Source organism: Grus americana, chromosome 2 (assembly GCF_028858705.1).
Source record: "Grus americana isolate bGruAme1 chromosome 2, bGruAme1.mat, whole genome shotgun sequence".
Lineage (NCBI taxonomy): Eukaryota > Metazoa > Chordata > Aves > Gruiformes > Gruidae > Grus > Grus americana.
In genome coordinates, this window is record NC_072853.1 from 137,442,410 (window position 1) to 137,457,449 (window position 15,040).

The 15,040-nt window shown below is 38.8% G+C and overlaps 1 protein-coding gene across 3 annotated transcripts in view; it reads left to right on the top strand.

Moving 5' to 3' along the window:
• AGMO (alkylglycerol monooxygenase) overlaps positions 1 to 14,769 on the top strand; it is a 204,389-nt gene extending 189,620 nt beyond the window's left edge. For all 3 annotated transcript variants that reach the window (XM_054817175.1, XM_054817174.1, XM_054817176.1), the window contains one exon: positions 13,398 to 14,769. In XM_054817175.1, coding sequence (XP_054673150.1) covers positions 13,398 to 13,478 — 81 coding nt within the window. In that variant the 3' untranslated portion in view covers positions 13,479 to 14,769. The remainder of the gene's footprint in view (positions 1 to 13,397) is intronic.
• Positions 14,770 to 15,040: the final 271 nt, after the last annotated feature.

Below are 15,040 nucleotides of genomic sequence, written 5' to 3' on the forward strand. Positions count from 1 at the left end.
TCTTCACTTTTCCAGTCGATGACTGCCAGTGAGTTGGCGTACGATGATGGTGCACTTCATACAAATTTTCGCCACATGGGTCGGGTACACTGGACTTCATCGGGGTCTGTGGGCAACTGTGCATTGTCCAGATCATAATAAACCATCTCCCACACAGCTAATTCCCTCAGATATTGGATACCTCTCTCCATAGTGGTCCACTTGCCAGGCCGACATACAACATCTTCGCTGAAAGGATACCTTTCCCTCACACTTGACAGGAGTCGCCTCCAGAGGCTGAGGGCCTGTGCCTTCTTCCCAATTACCTTGTCAATTCCCCCTTCCCTAGACAAGGAACCTAACTGCTTGGCCTCCCTGCCCTCCAGTTCCAGGCTACTGGCCCCGTTATCCCAGCAGCGGAGCAGCCAGGTAATAATGTGCTCCCCTGGAAGGCGGCTGAAATCTTTCCGCATATCTCGCAGCTCACTCAGGGACAGGGATCGGGTGATCACTTCTGGTTCTGACTCTTCTTGTTCTCGTGATGGTCCCGATTCATCATCATCTTTCACTAAGCGAACCGATTTCCTTGTGTATTTCTTTTTGTGTATAGGGGCGACTGATACTGGTATGGGTTGATCTTTTGGCTCGGCTACAGTGCCTGTTGCGGGGGTTTGGGCAGCTGCGGTGCCTGTTGCAGGGGCCTGGGCAGCTGCGGGGCCTGCTGCAGGGGCCTGGGCAGCTGCGGGGCCTGCTGCGGGGGCCTGGGCAGCTGCGGGGCCTGTGGGTCTGCTCTCTCCCTCTGGGTGGTGCTGTCTACTCTCAAGCAGTGTTTGATAGATTGTGGCTAGGGCCCAGCACAGTGCAGTAAGTTGTGTCTCCTTAGAATCCCCACAGCATTTTTCTTTCAAATATTCTACCATTTTATCAGGGTCTTGCAATTGTTCGGGAGTGAAGCTCCAAACCATTGGGGGTGAGAAGGTCTCTAGATACCCGCCCATAGTCTCCCACATGCCATGCCACCCCTGACCATTCAGCCTTGGGGAAGATCCTTGGGTGGTATTCTTGAAACAATTTTTGCTAACCCTGAACAGGAGTTGGAAAGCATGCAGGAGACATAGCAATAGGAATATACTGGCCTGAACATTCCAAGGGTATTCAAAATTCTCAAAAATTGTTGTAACTAACCAAAAGGGAAAAGGGGAGGTGAAAGAGTGAGAGAAGGTATCCCCCCCTGTCTTTCCCATAGATTGGGTGCAATTATTAATCAGTTCTGAAAGATACTGACCGAGGTACGGGCCTGACAGAAATGCTACATACAAGTACCAGCTCAGACTCGTGACCGTCGATGATATCTTATCATAAGTCATTATCACACAATACAACAACATGAGAACATACACCCCTCTCCCAGAGGTGATAAACAGCGCCGCAGGGATTACATAGAGTAAACACGGGTTTACAAACCAGAGCCATGTGACCAAACAGAACAGCATTATGACCACCGACTGTTTCAATAACATTATAGATGCTTATAACAACTTTGTTTTAACACACTTGGGTCAAACGTCGTTATCACAACCCTTCATGCCCCACGTTGGGCGCCAAAATAACTGTGGTGGGTTGACCCTGGCTGGAGGCCAGGTGCCCACCAGAGCCGCTCTCTCACTCCCCTCATTCACTAAACAGGGGAGAAAAGGCATAACGAAATGCTTGTAGGTCGAGATAAGGACAGGGAGAGATCACTCACTAATTGTTGTCACGAGCAAAACAGACCAAACTTAGAGAGGGAATTCATCTAATTTATTACTAGGCAAAACAGAGTAGAGGAATGAGAAAATAAAATCAACTCTTAAAACACCTCCCCCCACCCCTCCCATCTTCCCGGGCTCAACTTCACTCCCGGCTTCAACCTCTGCCCCCCTCAGCGGCACAGGGGGACGGGGAATGGGGGTTACGGTCAGTTCATCTCACGGTGTTTCTGCCGCTTCTTCATCCTCAGGGGGAGGACTCCTCTCATCGTTCCCCTGCTCCAGCATGGAGTCCCTCTCACGGGGTGCAGACCTTCAGGAGCAAACTGCTCCAGCGTGGGGTCCCCCACGGGGTCACAAGTCCTGCCAGCAAACCTGCCCTGGCATGGGCTCCCCTCTTCACGGGTCCACCGGTCCGGCCTGGAACTTGCTCCAGCGTGGACTTCCCACGGGCCACAGCGTCCTTCAGGTGCCTCCACCTGCTCCGGCGTGGGGTCCTCCACGGGCTGCAGGTGGAATCTCTACACCCCCTCATCCTTCCTCCATGGGCTGCAGGGGGACAGCCTGCTTCACCATGGTCTTCACCACGGGCTGCAGGGGGATCTCTGCTCTGGTTTCTGGAGCACCTCCTCCCCCTCCTTCTTCACTGACCTTGGTGTCTGCAGAGTTTCTTACATCTTCTCACTCCTCTCTCCGGCTGCAAAAGCTCTCTCTCCAAGTGTTTTTCTTCTTCTTAAATATGTTATCACAGAGGCGCTGATTGGCTTGGCCTTGGCCAGCGGCGGGCCCGTCTTAGAGCCGGCTGGCATTGGCTCTGTCAGACACAGGGGGAGCTTCTAGCAGCTTCTCACAGAAGCCACCCCTGTAGCCCCCCCGCTACCAAAACCTTGCCACGCAAACCCAACACAGTGCTGAGCGTAAAACAGGAGTGAGCTAGCTCGTGCTTCTGCCATCAGTCTTTGCAGCTTTCATCTGAAGAACCAAATGCAAGTTGATCTCTAAATATAATAATCCTATGACTACTCTGATGGGAAGCAGGTTCAACCCTGTCCAATGCCTAAAACTGAAAAAAAAAAAAAAAAAAAATTAAAAAATTAAAGCAGCAACAGATCCTGCTTTTCATCCTTTTACTAAGATGACAACCACATCTGAGAATGAAATTGGTGGTCTTGCACAATGTTGGTTATTGCAAAAAAAAAAAAATAGTTGCTAAGTAATGGTTGTTCCACATGCTAAGCGGTCTCATCTTTATTAACCACTGTTGGCAAAGTGGATCTTAACAAATGTTAGTTAGAGATGAATAGTCCTTTTGTATTCATTGTGAATAAACAGAAATACCGGGCTGGTGGAGAGCCTCCACTGAAGAAGGATCAAGTACGGCTAAACCATAGACACATGCCTATTTAACCATTTACACACCTTTCGCAGCTTCCTTATATAGCTGGTTCCAGTGTTCTACCATCCTTGTAGCCAGCTGTTATCTAATGAAAATTTTAGTTTAAAAAGTTTTTTTTTTTTGTTTTTCCTACCCTGAGCAGTAGTTTATCTTCTTCTCTCTATATATTATTCTTTTACATGTCATAAGATTGATCTTATTGCCCCTCATGAGTCTTTTTCTTTTTTTTCTTTTTTTTTTCCCTCTCCTCAAGAATAACAGCAGAATTGCTTTAAGCTTTCCTACAGGTCAACTTTTCTAAACCTTTTATCATTCTTGTTGTCTACTTCAGGACTATATCTAGCTTATCTATGCTTTCCTTAAAGACTTTATCACCTTTCAGCAGGCTGGATCAATATGTAGAGGCTACATGAAATGCTTCTGTTAATATCTTGCACACTGATACTGGTATCTTTTTGTATTGGCACTGCATGGTTGAGACATGTTTTGTTCGTGAACTGCTCCAACTCTCCATTTTTCTAATATACTTCTGACTAATGATTATTCCTCACTGCATATTTGTGTATTTGGTTTCTCTTAAGTCTAATATCTTCCATTTCTGTTAAATTACACATTTTCTTCAGTATCTCCAGATTTTTTTTAAAACAATTATGAAATCTCCTCCTGTTTTCCGGGAAAAAAAAAATGTTTCGTCCTTTTTTGTATTTTAGAAATGTTATGATATACATGCCTACTTTTTCATCTAAATTCTGATTTCCGTCTCATTTTGTGATATAGTAATTGATTCTTCCTCTCTGGAAGTTTCTTCTTCCACTCAGTTCTGTACCGTCCATACAGAAGTTTAGACCATATTCCCCTGGTTTTCCTAGTAGAAAGTCACATAGATCACTTCCATTAATTTTCTTTCTTTTTTTTTTTTCCTATAAGCTATTTAAATAATACAACTACATTGGCTTGACATAATGAGTAGGAATATCAATGATTGAGCCCATTTGAATATATCTGTGGTTAATGTCGGTAACCATGACTTATATAATCAAAAGATGGTGAGTTTTGGGAATGGGAGTTTCCCTGGGCAAGAATAGAAGCAACAAACCAGAAGACAGGAAGAGTGTCTTAAGAGCAGGCGAGAGAGAGAGAGACCAATAGCCAGGAGGAGATCTACTTTTCCATGTAAAGGGATGGACAGAGGGCTGGACTGACCTCAGCACATTTTTCTTCTTGGAACTTAAAACCAGTCACAGTTTACTGCTTTTGGCCTCAAAAGTGGGTTGGCCGGCCGGATGGGTGTGTTCTGTCTATCTTTAACTTGGACATGTATCTTCTATGGCAAGATTTTTCCTTTAGGGTATCAACGACTATTAACCCATTTCTTTAGTTCAGAAGTTGGGGGTTTTGTTTCGTTGGTTTTTTGGTTGGTTGGTTTGGTTCAGGTTTTTTATGCTCTTAAAAGCCTTCTGTGTTCTCCATTTTTCAATGAAAGGATTAATTTCTCCTTATGATGTGTTGGCTTTAAGAATAATCTTCATCTCAAATGACTTTTAGCCTTGATCTTCCTCTGTCTGTCTTGAATACTTTTCTGGTGTTTGTTCACTGTGCTGGGAATCCCTTCTGCTTGTCACTCAATTGTTTTATCCCTCTCTGCACATTCTTATTCCTTTCTTTCAGTTTGCCGTTAGTCACAGTAGCCAACTTTTTCCCATCACTTCTTTTCAACATCTGTAGCAAAGTTTTTCCCGTCAGTGATCTAATGTCTGCGGGTTATAGTTAAAGGCTGGGATTATTTTTTAATATTTTTTTTTCCTCACACAATGGAAAAATTCCCCTTTTTGGAGCTCATAGCTAGTCAACTTTCTCTCAAGAGGGTATTTAGTAAACCAGTGAGTGGAGATCTTCCACTTTGCAGCCACCTTTGTCAGAGCTCTCCAGCCTGACAGTGCTCTTGATTCTGTTCACCACCCCACCAGGGTACTGATGCACAATAGCCACACTCTGAAATGAAACCATCTGTGTAGAAACATACAATATTCTATGTCTGCTAATGATGGAGAGATTGGACACTGGCTTACCTACTGTTATTCCTGCAATGTCAGTATATCATTGTATTAAACCGACATAACAAAAGAAGGGATTGAAGAGATCAAATTATCTCTGTAGATGCTTATTTGGTGAATGTTACACAGCTAGGTAATATCCAGTCCAAATACTGAATTGTTATGTGTAGCAATTTTTCTTCTGTATTCAAACTGCAATTTTTTTTTTTTTTTTTTTTCCCCTGTAGCTGTAATTTTCCTGTATTTTCAAGCAAGGAAGCAGGCATAAAGGAGAGGTCCCTCGTGCATGAGCTCCTTCAAATTTGCCCCATCTTTTAAGTAAAAACTTACTTCAACACAGGATTAAGTAGTATGGTACCTAAACTTTTCTTAAACCCATGACCATATAAAAAGAATACCCTTACTCTTATCCCAGAAGTACATATGTCCAGTTGTTCTCGCATCGAATATTGCGTTTAAAAGCATTCAATTCTTTAAACCTAAGAGAACAATTTAAATTTGATTAAATATAAGATCTCTGCAGTAAACTATCGATTAAACTAAAATGAGCTTCATATTTCTTGAATAAGAGAGATTGAACTACTCTTTACATATAATTTAAATAATGTCTTATAAAGTGAAGTAGGGATTTGCAGATGTCTGTTTTACCCTCCAACTTGTGTTTGAGCTAGAAGTAATGCAGTGGGGTGTATGTAATTTATGCTGCAGCTGCTGACAGGCATAAAAGTAAATGAGATGTTTCATCTCAATGGGTACATTTCCTGTTTAAATGTTTAAGAAAATAAACTCAACAGCTTCAGCCAAACTGTGGCAGGACTATCTCAAATATTTCGTTTTTGCAACGAACAGCTATTAATAACTCTTTCAATCTCGTTTGGCCTGTTAGCCTGCAACAGATTAAACTGGTATGTTTACAGATTGAATAAGTTTTGTCATCTTAACTTTCATGAAAGCTTTATTTTTAGTTGTTCATTTAAAATATAATAATTGAGAAAATTTCCATGCCTGTTGTTTCTCAACTTTCAGGGAAAATGGAGGCTGAAAAATTGCAGAATATTGAAAATTAGAAAAATGAGATTCAGAATTAAGATTTTCTAAAACTGTTGATCTTTGAACTTCTTTTTCAGTACTGTGTTGTCAAAAATGAAACTAAAGCAATATGAAACAATAAACAGAAATTCTAAAATATTGCTATGCTCTAGAATGTATAACAAAATATATTTTTTCTTTTACGAAATTTTTAAGCTCAGATGATGATTGACAATTTATAATTACTAAATATATATATTTTTTAGAATGTATTTGCAAAACAATGAATGAGACATGGTCCAGAAGTTATTTTTAAATGTTCATTGAACAGCTAAGACAACTTCAGTTTAACAGGGTTTTACTTTGGGGACAACCTGAAATGGCTAAACATTTAACAATGATCTAGGAATTTATAGATGCAATTAGGTAACTTACTATGGGAAGTATTCTCAGATATTTCAATAGAATATTTTAAAACAAATTTTATCCTGAAGAGATGCAGAAAGTTTATGTATATGTTAATGAGTATAATGTTGATACTGTGTCCAGCTTGCATTAGCTCATCACAAGGTGAAGATTTAATAATTATTAACATGCTTTGGAGTTCCTATTCACATGACTTCACAGCAAAGCTTCCCACTTGAGTGTTTTTTAGGGTTGTTTTGGGGGTGTTTTTTGGTGGGGTTTTTTTTGTGTGTGTGTGTGGGGTGGGGTTTGTTTGTCTTTTGGGGAATGAGGTAAAACCTTCCTAATCCTAGTGCTTAGGGTGTGGATTATTCTGTGACCGAGGAGAGAAGGAATTTCATAGGTAACACTTCAATAGGATACATATATCTACACAAGCGATTTGAGAGGCAGTGGGCTGTTTTCTCCTGAGTGAATGATGTGATGAAAGATACCACGCTGGATGCACATAAGCCATTTCAGGTCTAAATATAACTGTAACAACACTGCCTGTGTAAAAATCCCCATGTATTTAGCTGAGGGATGAGATTTACTAGCTTGCGTGCAATGCCAGGAAAGTCAGAGTCAACCTGGTGCTGTGCTGAGAGAGATTTAGCCGCTTATGTCGTTGCTAGCTCAGGCAACTCTGCAGTGCACTTGATTTCATACTGGGGATGAGCCCAGCTGTGAAAGCAACAGAGGGATATATGTATCTCCTTTCTCCAGAGCTTGCTTTGTCTTTCCTGGATAAGTAATATAAGCCTTTTAAAGTATGGAGGCTTTTGCAGTCCATGTTTTCAGGCATTATCTAGCTTTAGAGTCTCAGACCATGTTTTAATAAAAGAAGGAATTTTTAAAACATTTAGTAGAATAGGAAGAAGATGTATATATCACTTCCCTATTATTTTCTCATTATCTGTTAATAATGAAGTATAAAACAGATATAGTAGCAAGAAACCAGTCTGTGAGTGAGCTATTAATATGCTCTTTTGGGCGTTGAAGATACTTGGCTTAATCTTGCTTGTGCCCAATCTCTTAATACACACCTTGTTCTATGTCAGGGACATGCTGAATCTGCGAGATATGAGCTGCACCAGTACTCATGAACCTTTATGGAGAGTTTCCAGACCTCCTGCTACTTTTACAGAAATCTTAGACAAATGCTGTGAAGCCACTACTATCCTAGTTGTCCCTGTTCCCTTCTATCCACAATTCCTTCATAAAAAAAACCCAAAACAAAACCCAAAACAAAAAAAAACCCCAGCTTCCCACTTCCTTCTCCATCTATTTCCAAGTATATGGAAGGCATACACAGAGAAGGAATCTTCTTGTTTCTTGGTTTCCCTTTCCAGGTATTATTACTGCAACTTTTTTTGTTAGTGCAATCTTCTTGACCTGTGCACTGTACAAGATTAGTGATTTCTGGATCCGCTGTTAATGCCATGACATTTCTCTATTAGCCTTAGACAGCTCGTCTCAAAACATTGCACTGAGAATGAAGATCCATGTGTTTGTTACCCAAACCCTGACTTCCAGAAACAGAGAACCTCTTTGCCCACTTCCAAGACATATATTTTCTATCTCCTCTATGTAGGTCAACACCTGAAGCAGTCCCATGTAGAGAAGTGGGAAAACAGCAATGCTATTAGTGAAAACTGCACCATTTAGGCACTTGTGAAATCTGGAGTAGTGCATTCAACCCTTTTGTTATTAATATTAGTATTTTTTTATTAACTGTTATATCAGTTCATGATCCGCATCTTTATTAGAAAAGGACAATGACATTACCCAGACATAGCCTTCTCAGATAAAAGTTAAAAAATTACTCTATCATTAATATTGATAGTATGAAATTATTTCTGGTCCTTTTGAAGAAGCCATGTCTAGATTTGTAGATAAAGGATATAAAAAGAACCTTAATTATGTCTGATTTGCTGTAATCAGTTAAACAATTCTCAGCATCATGTTGAGAGGGCTTATTGTTTATCACATTTTGCGGTATCAGGTCCACTTAATGATGTGAACAGCCAACCTAATGAAGTATGTGGATGTGCTGACCTTCCCAAGCCCTCTCTAGAGCTAGGAATACATCACCCATCACAGACGTGTTCAGAGAATTCAGTATCTAAAACACACCTGTTCATATGGTGGCGTACCCCAGATATAGCCAATCTGTCGCGCAGTTGCAGACTGTCTCTGCAGTGAAATTTGGAGTGAACACATCTAGGCAGAATCTGAGAAATGTCAGATAATCATTGAATGATTTAGGTTGTGTCGTGGTTTAACCCCAGGCAGTACCTAAGCACCACTCGCTCATCTTCTCCTTCCCCACAAGGGGATGGGGAGGAGAATGGAAAAAAAAAAAAAACCAAAACAACTTGTGGGTTGAGATAAAGACAGTTTAATAGGATAACAAAGGAAGAAGATAATAATAGTAATAATGATAATATATAGAACAAGTAATACAAAAATGCAATTATTCACCACATGCAGAAAAAAAACCCCAACGCCCAGTCTGTTTCCGAGCAGTGAATCTGCCTCCCAGCTATATCCAGAGCATGACGCTCTATGGCAGGGAATATCCCTTTGGCCAGTCTGGGTCAGCTGTCCTGGCTGTGCTCTCCCAGCTTCTCGTGCACCTGGCAGGGTGTGAGAAGCTGAAACGTCCCTCACTTAGTGTAGACACTACAACTACCTAGCAACAACTAAAAACATCAGTGTGTTATCAACATTATTCTCATACTAAATACAAACCACACTACTATACCAGCTATTAGAAAAGATAACTAACTCTTTCTCAGCTGAAAGCAGGACAGGTTGGAAGAGATCTAAGGTCTTGTGGTTCAAGACTCTTCCCCTTCCTTAAAGCAGGGCTATCTGGACATTTCTTTATATTTCTAGACCAATGTCTAAAGCCTTCTAATTCTATCCAGATGAAATCTGCAAGAGGAAAGACACCGTATCTAGGCAATTCAGGTATACAAAGCCATTACAATAGAGAAAATGGCAGAAAATAACATTAGTGATCACCAACAAAGCTAATCATGCAGAATTGGGTGTCTGAATTTAGCTAATGATTTTAAAGTAGTTTACAGCCTAATAAACTTCGATCACTCCAGTGGGGATTTCCTGTGAAGAGTAGACTCAGTCCTGCAGTCAGTCCATTAGTTAAACTACCTTTGTTCTTGTGAAGAATGTTATTTACATTTCTGTAGGCTTATTCAGGGAGACAATACGGGCTGTATGGAAATAGAAAGACTATATGACAGGAGGTAAAGTAAATATTTGGAAGAGTACTGTCCTCTTCCAGCCATCTAAAGCACAGTCTATAATTAATCTGTAGTTACTTAAACAGGTAAATGTAACAAGTGCTTATATTAAAGTGGCAAAAAGTTTGCATTTAACTTTGCTGGATATATGGTTGTGAGAAATTCTGCTTTTAGGCCTATCTGTCCCATATATGACCACTCTCCACAGTAATTTTTCATTTGAAGACAGAAGTAAAACTATTGTTCTTATGTAATATATTTGTGGAGGAACTTTTCTCAGTGTATACTATTTAATTCTATCCTTTTATTTCAAAACCAGCTCAATTAGGAAAATGATGTGTGAATATTTTTATCAAGGGACAAATATCAGTTGATTTGGACAATACAAGAAAGAATGAGAATTTTGATGATAATAATTTAGAAACTGTGAAGGAGAAAAAAAAAAGCAAACAACAAAAAAACCCCAAAACAAACCAAAGCCAAACCCCAACCTGTTAAGGTGCGAGAGAGTTGAACAGAAAATGTAAAATATCTGCAGATAGGATTCAGGAAATCTGTTTTCCCAAAGGCATTAGAAAAATACCGGTCAACTATAGTTCAGATCACCTGGTGGAATGCTCTTCTGCTACTTCCTGCTGCCTACGCTATTGTCTGCTCAAAATTCTGGCACATATCGTCTTGTCTTTCCATTGCTGACATCACCGGATTGCACCATTCATTCAAGTGGGTCAAGCCTTGTAACTCCAAAATGTGCAGCAGCAATCAAAAGAAACTGAACTCCAACCTACACAGCAAGTCTCTGCTTGGTAGCCCCATACAGCTGGCTCTGCTCGGGGTGGGTTAGCATTATAGCAGTAGAGCCAGCCAGAATTGCTGTCATGCAAGGGAGAATGTGGCCCCTTAATTTTTTTCCCTGATGTTTGGGTTTTTCTCAAACCGCGTCCCCCACAACCTTGCAGCATTCTTGTTTCATGAATACGTTATTTCCATCAGGTACTGGCAGTCCTGACATTGATAGACAGTGAATCAATACTTTTATAGAATCATGAAGCCAAACTTGTTCTGCAGATCCACAATGTGCAGTATGTGGGTTTTCATTCTGGATGTAATAACTGCAATTTGAAATACGCCCACACAAGCATTGATTGCATGCTTTAAGAAATTCACAATAAAGAATTTAATTAAGAAAGAAGAAATTGCATCACTCCATTTTAAAAAGAAAAATTCACCCGAGATGTTTTTTTCATTTTCAGGCTATAATAGTAATAACCATCTTTAGCTGAGGACATTTCCTGGGCTTAATGGCCCATGGCTGTGCTTCTTCAGGTGATCATCATCTCCCAGCAGTCATTAATCCCCCACAAATGCCCTGCACCTCAGTCATTAAATGTGCTTAAACGTGCTTCTTCTGAAAATGAAATACTTCTATATTTAATGTATCTTCCAGGAATAGGAGTGATCTTTCTGAGGTGAGGAATGAAAAGAGTTTAGTAATGTGTCAGAGAAGTACTAATTATGACAAGTGGATAAGATCTCTTTCTGGAGATAGCACAACAAAGAATTTTTCTGCAGTAAGAGCATGTTATATGTAAATCATCTTTTTATGTGTCACGATTCACACTCATCCCAAATACAGCCAAATCAGAAATACAGCGAGTTATTTGTAGCTGATTTACTTATATGGGGCATCTCAGCATAGAAATAAAGCATCTCACAAAACACAGAGAATATCTGCCTGCAGCACTGCTTAAAAAGTCTTTCCATTCCATAGCTGTAAAATAGAGCTCTGCAGTTTTATAAGGTGTTTGTGATAATGCAAGGGGGGGGGGGGGGGGGGGGGGAAAAGTCAAGTCTTTCATACCTAAAGGTCTGAAAATCTTTTAAGTAAATCTTTTGGTGAAAATTTTATGGGCCTTTCTTACAAATGGGACCACAAGCACAGCTCCAACAGTGTCATCAGAAGTTTTAAACACAGCAGACAGCCTACCTTTGCTCAAGTCAAATTAAAGCCTTTAATGAAAATAGTTGAAGGGAATTTGTCTTGATAAAGGTTGAATGGAGATTGGATTTTTTTTTTATTTGATTGAAATTCAACTTAGTGATACATCATGTTATTTCCATCTTGTGCTACTAAGTATGTAATGTATAGACTACATGAAGCCTGTACCTGTCCCAAACAGGTTGTGAGAGGGATCACACATGAGCCCATCACATTCCCTTCAATAAGTGCAAAATTAGTACCTTTTATGTATTATGGTCATTTATTATTTATATTGGACATTCAGATCTCATGTACTTTGGTGAGTGACTGTAGATGAGGACAGAAGTAGATTTTTAGGCAATACATTCTAAAATGCGGAATGTTAAATGATGTTAATGTTAAAATTGGATCTCTCCTAGTCAGTACCTTTTGATTGCAGATTAAACTGAAAAAAAAAAGAATTATTATAACCTGACTCCAAATTCCTTTTCTTTTCAATATTCTCTGTCTCTTCAAACAAACAAACAAAAAAACAAACCAAAACAATCACCTGAACAAAACATCTTCCAGTATAAATGGAATGTTATGTTTAACTCACAGTAAAAAAATTCACTTACTTCAGTAACCTGTAACGACTGCCTTAATTTTGCAATTTTCTAAGTTAAGGAATTTTTTTTACATGAAAGACAAAGATTTACTTTAGAGAATTTAAAATACAAAATTTCACATACACACAGACACCTTTTATCCTGTTCTCTTGTTCTCTGGACAAAGCTATTACCTGAACTAGACTTTACCCTGCAAGTATTTCTACTCATCCCAAAGCAGTTTTCAGGAAATTAATGAAAAAAGAATTATTAGATCTCTCATTAAAATTCATTGACTGGGGAAAAAAAAAAAAAAAAAAGATGTACAGAGCCAAGGACAAGATAAAGAGTATTACATCTTTAAGTTGTTTCCAATCTAATTTGTGTCTCATCATAAATAGCAGATTGGGGAATAAGTACTAATCTGTAGTACTGCAGTTAGAACACTTCTATTGCCATAGATTCTATTTAAGGCTACTTTGGATATTTGTACCCTGCCATGCAACTTACAGTGTCAGCATTCTTGAAATTATTTGCCAAAAAAGAAACCAGTTAACGTTTTTGCACCTACCTTCTGTCACTGCTGGTGTTATTATTGTCCTATTTTATTATATATGACACTGAGTACTCCAAATCCAAACTCAATTACAAAGTAGGGAAGGTCATGCAGACTTTGCCAGTTATCTTGTTTTGGTACCATTCAGAAAGAACAATTTCAATCAGGAATGTACACAATAAAAAGTAATAGAAAAAAGAAAGCATACATTCCTGGAGTGAATTCATCACTACGCCTAGAATTCTTGTATATTTTTTCTACTTGAGAGCTCTCTGGTTTCACCCATTCATTATATTTACAGACAAGTATAATTTAAAAAATCTAATATTTCTTATTTTAAATTCTGTGTTGTAGGTCTTGTTTTTCCTCTGCGCTGCATTCTGGGGAGTCCAAATTATGAAGCAGATGACTTCATCCAAAGACAAACATCACTGAAAGAGCAGATCTAACATCACTTTAATTATGGAAAGAGCACTTTGGAATAACCTTCTAAGTTCCCTGGAATTAATCAACCATGAATCTTACTGAATTGCAATCATTTCACTTATGATAGGAGAGGTTCGTGATTTCACATGAAGGTTTGAAAGATTCATTGCGATGTATATTCATTTTTCTTTGATTTTTTTAAAAAATATTTAATTTTCCCACAATTTAAATAAAATGTTGTTCACAACATATATTTTTACATCCAAAGGATTACAAAGCCTTAGAAACCAGTTAAAACTAATTGCATGTTGCAGTGATTTTGTTAGTAATCATACATGAAAAGTATTTATTACAAGAGGAATAATTAAAATCATATTTGTTGTAACCTGGTATAAAGTGACTTATTGTCTTCCTATTGAGGCTAAACATGAACATATGTGAATATCAGTTTTTCTGTAATGATTGAATTGCACTAGAATCTCAATGTCATGCCCAATTCGCTGTTCATAACATATAGCTACATGAGGATGAGTAGTAGAGGCAAGAAACTGATTAAAAACAGCATGATAAAATAACTCGAACTAGTATGAGTTGAAACATCTTCAATAAAATTGGCTGATGTATATGTTGTATAATGCAGACTTGCAGTTTAGACTGAATTATTTAAGGAGTACACCTGCAGTGGCCAACTTTATATACTGATCAAGCCAGCACTTACACATGGGTATCCCATTGACTAATGTTACTCACGTGACAAAATATTTGCAAGGCTGGGCCCTTAATTTCTGGTAATTTCCTGCTGGGGTGATCTCAGAGGAGATGCATGTCTTGTCTTTCAGGAGCTGTTGGAAAGATGGTTTGTACTAAGATAGGAAAATTAAATACAAATAGTAAAGGGAGTCTCCAAACAGCAGGACTGGCAAAAATACTGGAGCTAGGTTGTTTTTCTTTCCTCACGCTCTTCCAACTTTTTATTTGGCTCCAAGACTTTTAGAAGTGCTTAAAGTAAAGTAGCTAAAAAATGTAGGCTGTCTTGCGTGCTTCAAACTAGTACTAATACCTGGATTAAAAAATGGGGTTTAAGTTTGGGTTGTGTTGGGTTTTTTCCCATTCCATTTTCCTTAAAGATGTTAGTGACATACTAACAGACATCTCAGATTTAGACAGATAGCCTACTTTTAATTAACCCATATTTTCAGTCTCTAGCTGTAACAGATGCCACTGTCTACATAATTGGATGTTTCCAATAAATTGTCAGAAACACAATAATGTTATATGAATAAAATTTATCCAATGTCTAGTGATAGTATCTGCTTAATTTTATATATGTTTTTACTTTTAAACCGAAGTTTTAAGTTATTCCATTTGTGTATCAGATGTCTTGTGCCTCTCACTTCAGATTATGCTCAAAGACCTTGAAATATTTGACTGAGAAAGCTAAAAGTTAGTTTGATTAGAGGTACTAATATCTGGGATGCAAAGTAAAGACAATACCTTCCTAAACTGAAGGTGTGTTTAAATAGAGAACTTACTTGCGGATATTTTTCACTTTACGTAATGAGAAGATAAAA